Source organism: Megalobrama amblycephala, linkage group LG9, assembly GCF_018812025.1.
Source record: "Megalobrama amblycephala isolate DHTTF-2021 linkage group LG9, ASM1881202v1, whole genome shotgun sequence".
NCBI classification, from domain to species: Eukaryota; Metazoa; Chordata; class Actinopteri; order Cypriniformes; family Xenocyprididae; genus Megalobrama; species Megalobrama amblycephala.
Genome location: NC_063052.1, coordinates 23,917,959 through 23,938,322, shown reverse-complemented (window position 1 = coordinate 23,938,322; position 20,364 = coordinate 23,917,959). Strand labels below are relative to the sequence as shown.

General features: G+C 35.6%; 1 protein-coding gene across 2 annotated transcripts; it reads right to left on the bottom strand.

The window, feature by feature from the left end:
- Nucleotides 1–1,911: 1,911 nt before the first annotated feature.
- On the bottom strand, nucleotides 1,912–19,018 carry mrpl3 (mitochondrial ribosomal protein L3). 2 transcript variants are annotated; one of them, XM_048202231.1, is made up of 10 exons: nucleotides 18,769–19,018; nucleotides 18,285–18,463; nucleotides 16,029–16,120; nucleotides 11,581–11,679; nucleotides 10,726–10,825; nucleotides 10,480–10,540; nucleotides 5,624–5,735; nucleotides 3,167–3,244; nucleotides 2,783–2,860; nucleotides 1,912–2,306 (listed from the first exon to the last, which is right to left on the bottom strand). In XM_048202231.1, the coding sequence occupies exons 1-10, from the start codon at nucleotides 18,861–18,863 to the stop codon at nucleotides 2,163–2,165; spliced, it is 1,038 nt and encodes a 345-aa protein (XP_048058188.1). In that variant the 5' UTR covers nucleotides 18,864–19,018; the 3' UTR covers nucleotides 1,912–2,162. The 2 variants fall into 2 exon arrangements, with proteins under 2 accessions (XP_048058188.1, XP_048058187.1); XM_048202230.1 differs by having other exon boundaries at nucleotides 18,285–18,466; nucleotides 18,769–19,017.
- Between the last annotated feature and the right edge of the window lie 1,346 nt (nucleotides 19,019–20,364).

Below are 20,364 nucleotides of genomic sequence, written 5' to 3'. Positions count from 1 at the left end.
ATAGTTAATGCTGCTGTGAGGGTGTTTCTAATACAGCAACAGGGAGTGACGGTAAAAATTACTGCCGTTATCAATCGCTCTCTATTTTTTCCTCTTTTTGAAAATTGTGAAAACACTGTTGTGAAGGTTTCCTTTTGCTATTTGCACAAATGGAAACACAAAAAAAATATATTTAATGAAGTCTCTCATTCACCTCTATAAAAGTTTACCCAACTATGACGACTTCCGCTTCTGAGAAACCCGGAAACGTGAAAAGGGTCTATTATCATATTCATAGTTCCGGGGGTGCTTCTCAATTCTTATTTGTGCATCCTCGTTTCCTTTCCTCGCTTCCTTTCCTCGCGTCTTAGCTCCACCCCTTCAGGATGTGAGGGAAGGACACAAGGAAAAGAAGCGAGGACAGAGGAATTGAATTAAGTGAAATGATATCCTCGCTCCATTTAGCGTAACTTCAAAGCGTCATCAGTTGCACTCGAGGGATCTACCCACATGTTATTAAAGTCTGGTTATTTAAAAAAAATATATAATAAATATTAATAAAGCAAGATGCCCCATTGAAATATATGAGATGTAAAGTTTATTAAAGGTGCCCAAGAATGCTTTTTCACAAGATGTAATATAAGTCTAAGGTGTCCCCTGAATGTGTCTGTGAAGATTCAGCTCAAAATACCCCATAGATTTTTTTTAAATTAATTTTTTTAACTGCCTATTTTGGGGCATCATTAACTATGCACTGATTTTTTCAGCGTGCCGCCCCTTTAATTCGCGTGCTCCCTGCCACACGAGCTCTCGATTATATTACAGCATATTTACAAAGTTCACACAGCTAATATAACCCTCAAATGGATCTTTACAAGATGTTCGTCATGCATGCTGTATGCATGCTTCGAATTATGTGAGTATAGTATTTATTTTGATGTTTATATTTGATTCTCTATGAGTTTGAGGCTGTGATCCGTGGCTAACGGCTAATGCTACACTGTTGGAGAGATTTATAAAGAATGAAGTTGTGTTTATGAATTATACAGACTGCAAGTGTTTAAAAATGAAAATAGCGATGGCTCGTCTTCGTGAATTCAGTAAGAAACGATGGTAACTTTAACATCATTTAACAGTACATTAGCAACATGCTAAAAAAACATTTAGATAGACAATTTACAAATATCACTAAAAATATCATGCTATCATGGATCATGTCAGTTATTATTGCTCCATCTGCCATTTTCGCTGTTGTTCTTGCTTACCTAGTCTGTTGATTCACCTGTGCAGATCCAGACGTTACTGGCTGCCCTTGTCTAATGCCTTTCATAATGTTGGCAACATGGGCTGGCATATGCAAATATTGGTGCGTAACCCCGACATAACAGTTACATAACAGTCGGTGTTATGTTGAGATCTGCGTGTTTTCCAGAAGTCTTTTAAACGAATGAGATTTACATAAGAAAGAGAAAGAAATGGAGTTTGAAACTCAATGTATGTCTTTTCCATGTACTGAACTCTTGTTATACAACTATGCCAAGGTAAATTCAAATTTTGAATCTAGGGCACCTTTAAATGCGGCAAGGGTGTAGAGTTACATTCAAGCTATTTTAAGGCATTAAGATAAGGCACATAATTTCACAGAATTTTTTTTTTTAAATATGTCATTTTGGTGATCAGAGATGAGTTTTTAGAGATAAAATTATTGACTACAGGGGTTTAGTTTAAGTTTACTTTCAGTATTAATGTTGAGTATTGAGGTTTACCATTGATTGTCAAATGTATTATTCTCTGTATTTCTTTAATTCCAAACTCTGAGCCTCTGAAATCATATTATTATAATTTTATTAGTAATATTTAAGTGAATTATATATGTGTGTGTGTCTGTGTATTTTATTGCTATAACATATGAAAATACAAGAAATGCAGAGATTATATCAAACAGGATTTATTGTTTAAATACACAACTGCGCTTGACACTTTAACATGATCCAGTTGTTCATACAGAAGTATGAGTTTACTCTGTACCAGAATATGTGTGTACTTGACAAAATCACTTCTTTAAAAGTCTTTCAGCTCAGCAAGGCTGAATCCACTAGATGAAAGACCCTGATGATCAAGGGTCACGTCATGCCCCTGTCCTTTAAACCAGCGTAAGCAAGAAGACTTGTGGGATCACAACCTCATTCAGGCATGGGCTCCCCAAACTGGAACATGTCCTCATCGTAGAGGTCTTCAGGGAGCTCTTCATCTCCATCAGCAAAGAACGTGGGGAACGGCGGGTTCTTGTTCTTCTCAAACCGAGTGGGCAGAACCGTGTCCCTGACCTGATCGAGCGAACGCAAGCACAATGTTTAGACAACTGGAGAAGAAAGTTGCCTCTTAATCATGATTATAATGCTGTTTTTACTACAATCGACTAAGTACTATGATCGAGTCCATTTGCTGAATAACTTTGAGATAGTTCAACTTTCGGTTAAATGTGTATGCAAGCAAACTCTAAGAGACAAAACGCTGACTACATATGATCGATTCACTGATGCACTTTGTACACACAATTGCCTCTATGCATTGATATAGATGAATCACTCAGAGTGTGCGCTACCGTGTTAAGGTCAGTGCTAGTGCTGGCATGGACCGTACAGTACATAACTCTTCATTAGCTAAATGTTGCTGAAAGTGAAGAAAGAAGCAAAGAAGATGAAAGCAAAGATGGAGAAGATCCTTCACCTTCAAAAAGATATTCTACCTATGCTTGAGACTTGGCATACTTGAGAGTTTGAGTATGTGTGACGCGTTTTACCTTAACGAGACAGTTGCGGTGACCTGGTACAGAACCGTTGACGTAGAGGACGTTATACTTGGTGTTCACCCTCCATATCTGCCAGAGAAAAGACCTTAGTGAAACTACAAATGCTCACACATGATTTTTCTCACTGTGACACCAGGTGACTTTACAGCAGAGGTGCCTTTTAAGCACAAGATATTTTGATACAGCTGAACTATGTGTGTATGCTACCCTAAATTTGCAATGCAGCATTTAAACTGCACAGTGCAATGCAGAGAAGTAGTATCAGCAGAACATGCATTTAGATTATGGACAAATGATAACACTGAGCAACATATTTGGATACAAACAATCTCTAAAAGATATAAAAAGGCATTTTGTGCAATCTCATCGATGTACCTTCAATCCATGTACAGTGTCGTATATGTTTCCCATCCTGCCTGGCATCTTCTTTCCTTTGAAAACTTTCGCTGGATCCTGATGGTGAGAATACATATTACTCAACTCATCCATTAACCATTCAAAGGTCACGCTGAGGTCACACTAAACTCTTGAGAGACCATGCGGGACAGTTATGGCTATCTGAAATGACTGACGTGAAACCTCTCAGAGAAAGTGCTTCAAAATCTGAAAAAAATTCAGTGAGAGCAATATATTGTGTTCCTGAGAAGAAATTCAATCAGTTCCTAGCATCTCTGTGACAAAATGTTCAATCAGGATTGAACGGCAGCCTCCGTTTTTACAGATCCATCTTAGATATTAACATGCAAGATCAACAGGGGGAAAAATGAGTGCACTGATGAATGCATTATGGAATTTTTAGCAGATACTGATTATCCATAATTACATACATAGTATTCTGAAAGCAATATATAGGCCAATATTAGACATTGATCTACATTTTGATTACAAAAAAAAGATGCTTTATAAAACAGGTACAACTGCAGAAACTCATTATCTATTTATTTTTAATCATTTCTTATATCTTTACTATTCTGTAAAACAGATCAGATCGCTTCCAGTTTAGGTCTTTTGTATGTGCTTCATGAAAAAAATTAGCTGTTTTGTTCAAGATAACTTAAAAGAACCGAGCAAAGATGAGCATAACTGATGTCCTCCACATATGCAGATTGATATTAAAAAGTTTTTTTAATTTTTCTTCTTCACACTAACGTTTAGATATTTAAAACACCTATAACAATGTGAACTAGGTAGTTTTGCTGATTACCACAGTCCACAGATATGCAGTCAGTTCATACTGCTGTTAACACTTTCTTTGACAAGCGGATGCAATGAGACTAGTTTTCCAGTTTGGTCATGTGACATTCGACATATACCCTATTCCTGTATCATTACTTCCAGTCTTCAGTGTCACATGATCCTTCATAAATCATATAAGCATTATATATACAGTTGTGCTCAAAAGTTTACATACCCCTTGCAGAATCTGCAAAATGTTAATTATTTTAACAAAATAAGAGGGAAAATGCAAAATGTGTGTTCTTTTTATTTAGTACTGTCCTGAATAAGATATTTTGCATAAAAGATGTTTATATATTGTCAAAAAAAAATAGCTGAATTTATAAAAATGACCCATTCAAAAATTTACATACCCTTGATTCTTAATACTGTGTGTGGTTACCTGGATGATCCACAACTGTTTTTGTGTTTTGTGATGGTTGTTCATGAGTCTCATTTGTCCTGAACAGTTAAACTGACCAACATTCTTCAGAAAAATCCTCCAGATCCTGCAAATTCTTCAGTTTTCCAGCATCTTTTACTTATTTGAACCCTTTCCAGCAGTGGCTGTGTGATTTTGAGATCAATCTTTTCACGTTGAGGACAACTGAGGGACTCAAACACAATTATTAAAAAAGGTTCAAACATTCACTGATGCTCCAGAAGGAAACACAGTGCATTAAGAGCCGGGGGGTGAAAACTTTTTGAATTTGAAGATCAAGATAAATGTTACTTAATTTGTCTTCCGGGAAACATGTGAGTATCTTCTGTAGCTTCCGATGGGAAGTACTAAATTAAAAAATTAGATTTTTAAACAAAATAAGACAAATTTGGACATCTTCATCTTGTTCAAAAGTTTTTACCCCCTGGTTCTTAATGCAATATGTTTTCTTCTGGAGCATCAGTGAATGTTTGTACCTTTTTTAATAGTTGTGTTTGAGCCCCTCAATTGTCCTCAGTGTGAAAAGATGGATCTCAATATCATACAGTCACTGCTGGAAAGGGTTCAAATATGCAGAAGATGCTGGAAAACTGAAGAATTTGCAGGACCTGGAGGATTTTTCTGAAGAATGTTGAGCAGTTTAACTGTTCAAAACAAACAAGAGACTCATGAGCAACCATCACAAAACATAAAAACAGTCATGGATCATCCAGGTAATCACACACAGTATTAAGAATCAAGAGTATGTACATTTTTGAACGAGTCATTTTTATAAATTCATTTTTTGACTATATGTAATCATCTTTTATGCAAAATATCTTATTCAGGACAGTACTAAATAAAAAGAACACATTTTGCATTATCCCTCTTATTTTGTTAAAATAATTAACAATGTATAGATTCTGCAAGGGGTATGTAAACTTTTGAGCACAACTGTATATATATATAATAATTCTAATATGCTGATGTCAGGATTCTTTGATGGATATTAAAGTTCAAAAGAACATCTTTTATTTAAAATATTTTTAGTAACATCTGTTACTGTCACTTTTGATCAATTTAATGCATAATTACTGTTTTAAAGAAATAACTTTTATTCAGCATCTTAGTGACCCCAAACTTTTGAACAGTAGATATTAGTATTAAGTGACAACTACAGAAATAAAAACACTCACCCCTCCCGGCCCCAGAGCGCCTGGCCTCCTGTGCGTTTTAGTTTGTCCATGGGAAGCTGGTTGACCCTTGAACCCCCAACGCTTCATCACTCCCTGAAAACCCTTGCCAATTCTACAATTAAAAAGACCAACAGTTCAATGCAGTAAAGATGTAAACAGAACATTCAGTCATTATACGCTGTGTAACAACATAAGAGATATGCGGATGGAGCTGCAGATAGGCAGGATCTCAGGCGTGAAATAGGGCTGACACAACTCAGACACTATGATAAATCAAGAGTTCTTTGAAGCAAGGCTCTCTTCAATAAAGGTGATGGGTGTAATTTCTTTCAATGTTAAAATACTTTATCCAATTCCAGCTTAATATTCAAAAAGAAATAGAAGTCATTTGTTGCATCAGCCTAAACACTTTGGTGCCATCAAATCATTGCTCTGTTTCTTTGAGCACCCCAACCAGTTTGACATTGAATTTACTAATGACCTGAGTTTGGGGCAGGACTATTCGTTTGTATGACTAATTCAGGAATGTTCAGGAAACCTGTTTGAAAACAATCATTATTTTTGTAATTCCATTTGGTTACACTAGTGGCACTTTTAAAGGGACCCTTAATTTATATCCAAAATTCACTTTTACATTGTTTTTGAACATAATTATGTGTTCAGTGTGCACACAACCACCCTATTATGGTAAAAATTCATCCACCTCATATATCAGAAACAGTTGGCTTTTTCTCAATACCAAGTATGCAAAGTTGCATCCTTGGCAGTTCAGACTTGGCAAGTTCGACTTGAGTACAAACTTGGCTACCTTTTTATTCTCACTGTATTTACAATAAAATGAAAACTGATACTAAAAACAACCCTACCTGAACCCTACCAAAAATATGAAACATTAATGTGATTCAGGCAATATGTTTATATATACTCTGATTATTTTCGCTGTATGTAGCCCTATATGTATAATAAAATGAAATACGACGTAAAACACAACCCTGTCACTTTTTTTTAAATGTCAGTTTTAAAGAACGATAATAGTCATGATAAAGGTATAAGAATAAAAGTATACAACAGGAAATAAAGATCTACATTCTCACCAGAAAAACTCTTAAAATTTCATGACACAATAGCAAAGTATTTTTAAAAATATGCAGGTTTTGCATTATTGAAGCTTGCTGGTTAGTGCAAGATGCATTCTGGGATAGTTACCTGGCTGTTTCACGTTCGTATAAGTCACCTCCTGATGCATCCTCGATAAAAGGGGCGGAGCAACAACACATCTGGGAATTTGAACTGTACTGTACTAGATGTGAACTTTGAATTGGAACAGTACTTAGGCAGAGACTGATGACGTTTCAAGAAACACAAGTACAGACAAGAACGCATATTGCTAGCGTCTCAAAATGAGCCATTCAAAAATGCTATACATTGTGACGTCACAATGTAAGAGGCCTTGCCCACGACTTAGAGGTCTGCAACCCGACCTGAGGGGCCCTGAAGAACACGCGGGTTTTGGGTTAAGGTTTCATGAATAGCTTCAGGTCGGTAACTGAGAAAAACTATATAGGCTGTTATATAAGCCTTGTGTGGCGTCTTCTGTGTTGTGCTCGAAAGAGCGTGCGAGAGTGGGAGCACATTTCTAACTCGCATTTAGATATTCACTGTTTTGCGCATGTGCTCCTGCTTTCGCACACTCTTTTGGTCACAACAAGGCACATGACACTCAAACCTATGAGTGCGATAAGGCAAACAATTACTGAGGGAAAACTTATTACAGTGCCAAATGATGCAGGGAAAGCAGCACAACGAATTCTCCGGAATAACAGGTGAGCCAGAGGATAGCACAATTATACACAAGCCACTAAAATCACAATAATGTGTGTGTGAAGTGAATGACTACTGAGAGCAGCCACAAATCAAATAACCGTGCTGCAGTCTATAGTGTCTCAGAAATCAGAGCTTTGTCAAGAGAAGGTCTACTGTAAAATACTACATCATTTGATAAATTTAAATGTTTTAAACATTGTATGATATCATAGATGAATAAGTGTAAACTCTATGAATGAAATGAGCCAAGCGCGTTCGTAAATCAAATAGCTGCGTTTTTCTTGCGTCTCTCAGAAATCAGCTTTGTCTACTATCACCTAAACACTCATCATACACATTTTGTATTATTTTATTTGATGTGTATTTAAATGTTTAAAACATTGTACGATATGATACATGACTGAGTGCAGAATGAAATGAAGCATGATAGCATGTCAAATGGCCTCTGTGCGTCTTTTCTACTAGTTAGCCTGATGTTTCTGTCTATTTAAACGTTGTACGATATGATCCTGTCATTCAACCAATAAATAGCTCAGCGGTTATGTGCAGTGTAGGTCTTACAAAGCCGTCTTGGCTTATGACAGGAAGAATGGTACATCTCTATAGCAACGGATTTCGGGTTCGGGTCAAATGATCTCGGGTACAGGCCGGGTTTGGGCCTCAGTTTAAAGCCCGTGCAGACCTCTACCACGACTGGCAATGGAATCGGCCCTATTAGCTTAACTTCTCCCCTGAGTGAGTCACTGTCTGCCATGTTTATGTTTATGTCAAGTCAAGTCAAGTCACCTTTATTTTTATAGCGCTTTTTACAATGCAGATTGTGTGAAAGCAGCTTTACAGTGATAACTGGTATATAATTCTGGCTGCACAGCAGCTCTTAAAAATAGTGTCAATTAGGGCTGCCCTCGACTAAAGATTTTTCTAGTCGACCAGTAGTCGTTCATTTAAGCCATTAGTCGACTAATCGCGCATTTATATTAATAAGCCATAAATCATAATAATGAGCCTTTAATCTTATGTATACATAGCCTAATCAGTGCTCAAACACATGCATAAAGCTTGCCACAGTGCACCGGCAAACGTAACGATTATGAATGTGTCGTGAAAAAACAGCAAGGAGACTGTCTAAACATTTTAATAATTTATTGATAATGTGAAAATGCATCCTGATTGCTTTCATTGTTTTACAAAAGCACAACGTTTTGCTGTTATTGTGAGTTTACAGAAATAAAAGTAGACCCTTTACATTTTGCATTACTCTTATCTATGACCAAAAATGACGGAGTATTTTAAGTTAAGTGCAGTGATCACACCGGCGCCTCCATGTCATGCAGTAAACGCTCTCCACACAAACACTTGGATATGCGCCAAATAATAGCGCACATTTATCTATAGGCAAACATTAAAGAGAATGGACTAAAGTTGCAACTTACATGTTTCAAGTGATAAGCCATATTTGAGGTCGATAAATGATAGGTGAATGTTTGGATTTCCTGCAGTTAATGATCTGTGCCTCGAGGACTGCGTGACCTCGCCACTTCCTGTGGAGATTTTTTTTCTGCGACTAACCGATTAATAAAATCTTGGTCGACCAAGCCTCTTCAAGTTGACTAACGGTTAGTCGACTATTAGGGGGCAGCCCTAGTGTCAATGCAGGCAGATCAAAAGCGCTGTTGAATAAATGTCAAGAATACTGTTGAATATCGAATGTCAAGTCAAATGTCAAGTGTCCCCAACTAAGCAAGCCAAAGGCCACAGCGGCAAGGAACCCAAACTCCAACAGGTGTTTTGTCCTTGCTAAAGCATTTAACAGCAGCATTCAAGTAAGAAATTGATTCTTATTAAAGCTACTAAAGTTATTCAATCAAGAGCTGTGAGTAATTTTTCTGCAGCAGCTCATTTGCATTTAAAGATACACACATGATAAAAGAACATGTTTTAGCTTCTACCCAAAAAGGGGCAATTACAGCATGGTATAATAAATGATCTGTGGGGTAATTTGAGCTGAAATTGAAACAGGCACATTCTGGGGACACCAGAGATTTATATTACATTTTGTAAATAGGGGCATAATAGGTCCCCTTTAAAATGAACAATACCACATATTGTGAAGTATTTTAGAGAATGGTTCCTTTTCTATTATTCAAATTGAAAAATGACAATGAATTACTGTGAATTCTCACGGACATCATTAAATCATTTTTCTTTCATCACTGTATAGCTGCAATGAAACAATCTGGATTGTATAAAGCGCTATATAAATAAAGGTGACTTTACTTGACATTTACTGCTCTTTTATCAATGACCTACAGGCTAGAGAAAGTCTCTCCGTGGTTTCTCAAAGGCCTTTCTCTCATATATAATCAAGTGATCAAGTGTAAATCTGTTTAGAAAGGAAATCTCAGGCTGATCTACCGCAGAAAGAGCTGAAGTGACTCTCAGCCGGCCCTGGCACTCGCTCCCTGAGATTTACACACTCATTATTTGATGAGAAGATGAGGCTCTTCAAATTAGATGGATGGAGGAAGGGAGGGTGTGAAAGGGAGAGAGAGAGAGACCAGGCACTCCCATTTGGGACAGGAGGACGCACACTTCCGCTGACTAAAATATCAGTCAATCAAACTTTCTGTCAGAAAATGCCATTTAAGTCAGAGTGTAAAAACAGTTCTGCAGCAAAGAACAATATCTGGTGTTGGTTTAATCATCAGCCAATAAAAAAAATTAAACATCATGCATGTTAGTATCACTAAATGGAAATTCAAAAAAATAACGACAGATACATTCCGGTCGAACAGACAAGAGATTCCCATCCCAAACTCATGTCACTGGTTGAGCCAATGTTACTATGCCGGGTTGGTCAAACAAACAGTAATTTTTTCATAGAGCCACAGTGTTTAAAGGTGGGATGAATCTGCAAATGGATTATTTATAGTTTTATAGTCTCTGCATATTAAGCTTGGCTATATAAGAAAATTACATTTTTAAGAATCTCATCTTAAAAGGTGCTCTGTGTGCGGTTATATTTGACTCACGTTTTCGCTGTGACGTCCACATATTGTCCTGGGCGGAAGTGAGCTGCATAGAGAGGAGTGCCTAGATAAAACAAAAAATACAAAACAGAAATGAAAAAGAAACAAAACATGAACACACGTCATATGGTTTAAACCACAAACATAATAAGGTTTATTTACTAAAAAATTTAATTAAAAAGGTATACATCTGAAACAACTTTATTCTTTATCTGGCAATAAGTAAAGAGTTCTGACAGGTGAAGTTACCTGGTTTGATGATGGCGTTGTCTGACACACAAAATGTGGTGAGTTTCTGTTTGGGAGGAACTCCTGCATTCTGGAAAATCTCTAAATATCCCTCTGGCCTCTGAGAGAAAGACAGATTGACTTTCAGTTGCTTCAAGTGATTTACTAACTTATATAATCCTTAAAAAAGGAGAAAGGGAGAAGAAAAAGAGAATAGATTAAACCCAAACAGCTTTGCTGTGTTTTGGGAGTTGATTGACAGCAAAGAGACTCAAAGCTCAGACTGAAGGTCAGGACAATTGACAATTACACTTCAAGCAGCACTTTGTGGCAGCTGTCAAATACAGACACACACTAGCTTACTGCCCAAAAAAAAAAAAAAAAAAAAAAAAAAAAAAAAAAGGACACCAACCAAAGTTTTTTTTTTTAGTTTTTTTTTATTACAAACTCCATAGAATTTTATATTTTAGCAGTTTTACAAAATCTTCCCCTTCATTACATGCACATTTTGTTTCTTTTCCAGCACCAACAGTTTCACTAATAGAGAAAGACAAGCAAGAGAGAGAGAGGCAAGAGAAGAATAGTTATACAAGAGACGAGAAGTCCTGGTTTCCCAATTAAATTTTCCCTAACATGTGCACACACACACACATATATAAAGGTGACCTCTACTCTGAAATTTTTCTCCAGGAGCTCTTCAGGACTTATTATACTCCCTCTCCATAGAAACAGAAAAGCTCTAGTCTATTATCCTGTTCCACCTCAGAGAGGTCAAGGATCGCCAGAAAGGTGAAGAGACAAGGGTTCGTTATGAGGGGGAGAGTGTGTGTGGATAAGAGCAATCTTACTGAAAAATGTTATACGTTTCTTACTCACATGCAACGGAGAGACATTTTTTCCACCCACGATCAGAGCTGCTGTGTGCCCATTATACTCTTCCTTGGATAGATGTTTCACCACATGACAGTCCTGCACCTGAGAGAGAGATTTGGGTGTGATAAAATTGTTATCAGGTTATTTTATATATATATTTTTATATGGGTCAATGACGTGAATTTTCTGTCCAGTTGCATTTTTTCTCTGTTAAATTTGGTTTAAATGCATTAAAATGTATATTATATATATATATATATATATATATATATATATATATATATATATATATATATATATATATATATATATGTAGTACCTTTCCTTTGCATGTACTCACTTTAACTTTTCAAAAAACATAAGTAATTTGTAATTTTTGTTATTTAAAGTGTCAAAATATCATGTGGTGCAACTGTCCGGCCATAACTTCTGTTTTTTGAAATGTCTCTAAAATTACAATAAATTTATTCTAATTCATTTTCTGCACTAATTGGCATGATTTCCAACATGTTTTGTAATCCTGTACAAAATTGCAAAGCATTCCTATTTATATTTCCATCATAATATACAAAACAAACTTTGTCCGATGATGTCCATTTTATGAAAATCCATGTTGAAATCCATTCAAAGACAGGACGTTGCATCATATACCAATTTGCGAAGGACCCATGGAAGCCGCGAACAGGTTTGTAACGGTCTTAAATTTGGAAAAAAATATCCTTTTTAACGGCTGGTATGTAGTTCCCACATTTGGATATCATGTGGTTTGACCTCAAAAAAACAATATATTGAGTTATTTCTGGAAATATATACTTTTATTACAAATTTCAACAGTGACCTTTTGTGGGAAGCTAGCTTTTGTTTAGGTAGCCAATTCTGTGCCTGTAAATTTTGACTGAATTTGAAAATATCATGTGGTGCGACCACTGCAGAGTGTTTTCTATGATAGATATATGTCCTAGATTGACAATTTTTGTGCATTTATATTCAATTGATAATTTATATACATAAAGTACTTTATTTTAGTATAATTTGGAATAGATTTTTATGCAATTTGGGTCATTTTATAAAAATATTTAGGTTTATGTTTGTATTGTATAATATGAGAAAAATGTAAAAAACTTGTTTAGAGCATGTAATTTCAGTTTGGTAATTATGCATTTAATAGTCATTTATTGTTTATTTATTAATAACTATTTCAATCTATTTTACCAGATGCCACTGCAAAGTAAAAACCACTGGCCATAGACAGCACGTTAATTCTGACCCTGCAGCAAGAATGTAGTTAAACCTTGCTAGGAGAAGAGTGAAATATTATTACAATTTAAAATATCTGTTTTCTATGTGAATATATAATAAACTGGAATTTATTCGTGTGATCAAAGCTGAATTTTCAGCATCATTGCTCCAGTCTTCAGTGTCACATGATTCTTCAGAAATCATTCTAATATGCTGATTTGCTGCTCAAGAAACATTTCTGATTATTATCAATGTTCACATTTTTGTGGAAACTGTGATATACTTTATTTGTCAGGATTTTTTGATGAATAGAAAGTTCAAAAGAACAGCATTTATTTGAAATAGTAAAAGACATAATTTTACAAAAGATTCTGTCACTTTCGATCAATTTAAATGTGTCCTTGATGAATTAAAGAATTATTTAATTCATTTCAACTTAAATCAACTTAAATTAAATGGTGCACTTATGTTTGCGATATGAATTTTTTAATATAAAAAAAGTGTATAAAATTTATGTTCTAGAAAATTCTGTGAAATTTTAATAAAATCTGGTTTAAATGTATTTTTGGTATAAAATTGATTGTTAATTGATCTCTTTAAATAGACTTTTAATTAAATTTAAGGTCTTCGTGTCATTTGGAGTGACGACACATCATGTGCTGCGACCAATAACAGCAATAACTGTATTCAATTAAAAATAAAATATCTTATTTCTGTGGCTGAAATCTGAATCACTGATACAGCATGCTTAAGTGAATAGTATTTTTAAAACATTTTTATCAGTTTTATGTGATTTACAGGAAAAACAAGTGTTAAACTACATTTAAGAAGGTAACTGAATTTATAGAGCAAAAATATAAGGTCATTCTTTACAGAATCTCAAACAAACTGCAAATACTTTGTTTCCGAACACTTTAATCACTTAATTTAGAATTTTAATATGAATTTATGTGTACACAACATTCTTAATGTTTGAACAATTTCAATAGATATTATTATTATTTGTATTTTAAAATTGGCCTGTCGAAAATTCTTATGTCATTGACCCATATATTATTTATATTATACACACACACATGTATGCATGTAGTCATGTGAAAGAAAAAGGACACCCTTTTGAATACTATGGTTTTACGTATCAGGACATTATTATATAAAAAAAAAAAAAAAAAAAAAAATCATCTGGTCCTTGGCAGGTCTTAAAATTAGATAAATACAACCTCAGATGTATAGCAACACATGACATATTACACAGTGTCATGGTTTTATTTAACAAAAACTAGGCCAAAATAGAGAAGCCATGTGTGACACTAAGTACACCCTTACGGCTTCCATAGGAATTAAGAGGGTAAGTAGCAGTCAGGCGCTGCTAATCAAATGCCTTGATCATCAGCAAGTGTGACCAACTTTATAAAAACAGTACATCAGCAATGATCTTAGAGAAGCAATTGTTGCTGCCCATCAATCTAGGAAGGGTTATACGGCCATTTCCAAACAATTTAAAGTCCATCATTCTACAGTGAGAAAGATTATTCACAAGTGGAAAGCATTTCAATAGACAGTTGCCAATCTTCCCAGGAGTGGACATCTCAGCAAATTCACCCCAAAGTCAAACCATGCACTGCTCAGAGAAACTGCAAAAAACCCAAGAACTACACCTCATACTCTACCTTAGTTAGCATGTTAAATGTTAAAGTTAATGACTATTAGAAAAACACTGAACAAGTATGGCATGTTTAGAAGGGTTGCCAAGACAAGATTTCCTCTCTCTAAAAAGAACACGGCAGCATGGCTTAGGTTTGCAAAGTTGCATTTGAATAAACCACAAGACTTCTGGAACAATGTCCTATGGACAGATGAGACCAAAGGGGAAATGTTTGGCCATACTCATACTAACTGTCAAGCACAGTGGTGGAGGGTTTTTGGCTTGTTTTGCAGCCACAGGACCTGGGCACTTTGCATTCATGCAAGTTGACCATGAACTCCTCTGTATAGCAAAGTATTCTAGAGTCAGAAGTATTCTAGAGTCAAACGCTCCGAAGCTTCATGAAGCAGTGTTATGAAATCGGCCATCACTAAATAAGTCATTATTTTGTATTTTGGCACACCAAAAATATTCTTGTCGCTTTATAATATTAATATTGAACCACTGTACTCACATGGACTGATTTAAATATGTTTTTAGCACCTTTATGGATCTTGAGAGAGAAAATGTCATTGCTGGTTATGCAGGCCTCACTGAGCCATCGGATTTCAACAAAAATATCTTAATTTGTGTTCTGATGAACGGATGAACGAAGATCTTACGGGTTTGGAACGACATGAGGGTGAGTAATTAATAACAGAATTTTCAGTTTTGGGTGAACTAACACTTTAAAGGTGATAGAGAGGATTTTTTCGTCGACTGAGAATCCAAAGACTGTTACTGAGTTTTTGAAATGAGCGCATGCGTAAGAACAGCCCCCTCCTTCACAGCTCATTTCAAAGGAACGCCTCCCAAAACTCGTGCACGAGTATTGGAACACGAGTGTTTACCACCGGCATTCGCTGTGTTGTGTTAGTGGATTCATTATGTCGGACTCACCGCAGGTAACTCATAATCTGCAGTTGTTACTCCTGTCTCCTGACAAAAACATTGCATGCAGCACCTGTGGAGTGTGGAAAGTTACTGGAGAGCGCAGCCGCGCTCGTCTCTCACAAGGAACGTCATGGCAGTGATTGACAAGCCAGAGGGCAAATCGTTTACGCGATGATCGCGTAAACGATTGGCTGATGTTTTAAGGCCCTACCTCGTGCACAGATTATGTATATTAATATTATTACTTTTAGTGCACCTAATAAATAGTCTTTTATCAGTTAGTAAAGACAGTTTCAAGTAATATTGCAAAAATGTATAAAACAAAACATCCTCTTTAGCACCTTTAAGTTCAAAGTAAGTGTGTATATATATATATATATATATATATATATATATATATATATATATATATATATATATATATATATATAGTGAGGAAAATATTAATGTATTAATTTTACAATAACACAATTTAATTTCTTCACTTAATGCAATGGCTTTTGAACCTGAAAACTGAAGGAAGACTGTTTGTTTGTAATTGACTTTTTTTTTTTTACTTCTTGTACACACAAGATCTATAGACGTGATGTCATCTCCTCCTCTGTAATTAAGTGATGAACTTGATCCTCTTTACCTGTAGCATGGTCACCACGTGTCTCTCTCCAGATTTGGTCCACACAGGCATCATTCCAAGTTTAACAGCCACAAGACCGACTCTTCGACTCCCTAAAGAGATGCAGATTACAAATCAATACAACCATAAAAACTGAAGTATCAATCAAGCATCCATGTAAACAAACCAACTGAGCCAGTATTGCCAGACAAACAATAATTATCATATTTGTATGATAATCATGACCTCTGTACGATGTACGATCAATAATTAAAAAAATAATTTACAATAATTTCAGAATTTTGTAACACTTCAAATGACGGTCGTTGTAATCAGGGTGCGATTTGTGGAAAAAACAGAGGGGGGAATTTTTTTTTTTTGTCTTTTTTCTACCCTGGAAAATAAATCATAAACCACAGTTTTAACCTTGAGATTTGAGAAACTATTAGTTCTTAATTTCTGATAGGAATGAAAAAAAAAAAAAAAAAAAAAAAAAAAAAAAAAATCAATCAGTAGTTATTGATTAGGTCACAAAAAGTAGTTTGCTAGGGGTGTTCAGGGTGTTTTCTCCTGAGAAAATTTAGATTTCCCTGGTGTACATATGTGCATTTTAAGACATTTTAAGCCCAACAAATTGGATAACAAAAGCTTTAAAACCATGTCAACAAATACATACATGCATGCACAGATTTGAGGCAGCTTTAAAGGGTTAGTTCACCCAAAAATGAAAATTCTGTCATTTATTACTACATTATTACTGTCATTTATTACTCACCCTCATTCCACACCCGTAAGACCTTCGTTAATCTTCGGAACACAAATTAAGATATTTTAGTTGAAATCCGATGGCTCAGTGAAGCCTTCATAGGGAGCAATGACATTTCCTCTCTCAAGATCCATAAAGGTGCTAAAAACATATTTAAATCTGTTCATGCGAGTACAGTGGTTCAATATTAATATTATAAAGCGACGAGAATATTTTTGGTGCGCAAAAAAAAAAAAAAAAAAAAAAGACGACTTATTTAGTGATGGCCGATTTCAAAACACTGTTATTTTTTTTTTTTTGGCGCTCAAAAAATATTCTCGTCGCTTTATAATATTCATATTGAACCACTGTACTCACATGAACAGATTTAAATATGTTTTTAGTACCTTTATGGATCTTGAGAGAGGAAATGCCATTGCTCCCTATGAAGGCCTCACGGAGCCATCGGATTTCAACTAAAATATCTTAATTTGCGTTCCGAAGATTAACGAAGGTCTGACGGGTGTGGAACGGCATGAGGGTAAGTAATAAATGACAGAATTTTCATTTTTGGGTGAACTAAACCTTTAATCGCATATTTGGTAATTTCATGACTTAATTTACAACAGAACAACGATGTTGCATGCTTGTAGTTTCTTTTGCGTTTTATTTCATATATAATAAAGTGCAGCGCGCGCCGCCACATTTGCGTGTGCAATTCTTGAGTGCGCGCCGCAAGCACAGTACAACGGCTGATTGGACAGTTGTTCATTTTTCTGAGATTTACTGACATAGCCTGACAACATCTCATCTGACCGCAGTTCACTGTTGTTCAACTGAAGCTCCCTCGACATCACCTTCCGCGCTTGTTTGACTTGCACCTGGCGCTGAGGCGAAGTTGGAAAGTGCGTCTGAAAAGTGTCCCGTTTGTTGTGGTCGTAAAGAGACAGTTCTACATAAATGCAGCGTTTTACATGGTGATGTTTTAAAAAATATTTTTATTTTTGATATTTTGTGCTCTGTTGATGGTTTGTGAAGTAGCATCATAATAATTCAGCAGGGATACATAGAGCAGAAGGGGGGAAATCCGCCCATCCCCCCCTACAAATCGCACCCTGGTTGTAATCATATAGGGCTTCTACACTCATTGATCTAGCTATAGATTCTACATCTACCATCATGATTGTGAGGAGAACGTGGTGTTACACATGGTGTCTTCCATCTCATCTCATGTTACGTCTTCTCGACCAATCATCGTGGAGAATGACTCCCTCTCAAGAGCACAAGTTAATGTTCCTGCCGCGGCACTCAGGTTAGTTGTTTTCAAGCTGAAGTCAATAGTTTAGCAATAAAGTATAGAAAATGAGTTTAGAACTCCCCACTAAGGTATGCCTAGTTATTTATCTATTGTGGTAATTTGCATGGAGATTTCCAATCTGGCAACACTGAACTGAGCACAAGCACGCTGCCTCCTCTTGGACCGGAGAGGAAATGACACCCACATACTCCAGACTTGTGGCATTGCAACCCACCTTCCTCCCACTCATGTCTGGGCCACGGCTCATCCTTGAGGGGGTTGAGTTTGTCTGTGGTCAGTTGTTGGTATTCATCTGTAATAATCTTCTTCACAAAGGAAGCATTATCTTCTGTGAGGTGTTCATCCCACCATGTGTTCGTCCGATGCGTCCTTACACACTGAATGACAGGAGTTCTGCTGAGAAACACAAAACACAGAGGCATGATGGTAACTGTCACGCATTTTACGTAAAATCACGTTAAAAAATAGATACTACTGACAGTGATACTACATAGTAGTTGTTAAATGTGATACTACTTATTATTATTTAGGAATAGCAATATTCCTAAATAATAAGATTCAGAATTAATAAGTCAAAATTACTGATATCAAATTATTAAACGAGTATATATGGTAAATGTGAATATGATCTTGAGTTAGGGATTACATTCTTTTATGAAAATAGTCTGTTTTTAACGTTAATAACTGTAATCAAATACCTCTGCAGCGCTGCTCCAGTTCGGCAAACGATTACTGGCGCTCCTCTTAGCAAACCATCAGCAAGACTAATAAACCTACACGTCAGCGCTGTCATTTTTTATTATTATTTACAGTTATCATACAAAACACAGCAGCTCAATCATTCAGCCCGATCCCATCATTGTACTCAACATGACAGTCTCGTGTTTGTCCTGAAGTAGAATGTCATTCCTTTAACTTCCGGTGTCACACAGAAATACGGTCGCTAGTCTCTTCTGCTTCAATATCGTTCCTATACATTATTAGTTCCCCATGCACGCAGTAGTGTTTTTGTTGTTGTTGTTTGGGTTTTTGTTTGCTTATTTGTTTTTAAACAAAATAACATTTGGGTTTATCATTTACAGCTCTGTTGTAATTTTTAAGCTGTTTCTAAGTAGTTATCAGCCTAAACGTGTTTGCAGGTCTCTCAGTCTGATCTGTGGCCCGTTTCAGAAAGGAGGTTAAGTGAAAACTCTGAGTATGTTAACCCTGAAATGAGAAACTCTGGGCTTTCGTTTATTATATATATATATATATATATATATATATATATATATATATATATATAAAATAAACGGTTACGAAAAATATATATAAAAAAAATTCTTACTATGAAACATTGTTTGTTTAAAGGATTAGTTTACTTTCAAATTAAAATTTCCTAATAATTTACTTACCCTCATGTCATCCAAGATGTCCATGTCCTTCTCTCTTCAGTTGAAAAGAAATTAAGGTTTTTGATGAAAACATTCCAGGATTTTTCTCCATATTGTGGACTTCAATGGCCTCCAAACGGTTGAAGGTAAAAATTACAGTTTCATTGCAGCTTCAAAGCATTCTACATGATCACAGACGAGGAATAAGGGTCTTATCTAGAGAAACCATCGCTCATTTTCTAAAAAAAATTAAAATTATATACGTTTTAACCATAAATGCTCATCTTATACTAGCTCTCTTCTTCTTCTCTATTAAAATTCTGGCAGTGTAGAAAAAATTCTGGCAGAATTGTAAAATTCTGGCAAGTCGTCACATGTGACAACTTGCCCCAGTACAAATAAACATATAGAATATGCTCAAAAAAGAGGTTCAACATGTTAAGTCAGTTATGTTCAGAGATTAAACATGTTAAGTTAAGCGAGTTATTTGCAGTATTCCATTCAGTTATCATGGATCTATGTGCAAGCCAGAGAAAGTATGAGTTTAAAGTTCAAAGTAAAGTGGTCTTGCCACTTAATGTGTTTTGATTGAAATGTGTATTGTCTGGATTGAAATAATTGTTTTTCCAAATTCTCTAGACATGATTGTTTATATTTACAGTTCTGGTTTGAATTTAAAAATTAAAGTCAATAATAACAATTAAGTAGTTGTGTTCTTATTTTTAGATAATCTAGTGTGACAACTTACCCGCCGATGGGGCAAATTGTCACAAGTAATGAGATAAGATATGAAAATATAATGAATACAACATGCCACAACAAACAAATACAACAAACAAATGTGCCCAAGACTTCCTTCTTTCATTTGGTATGACATTTATACAATTGTGATGTATGGTGCTCAGTAAAGTAGACAGTGTG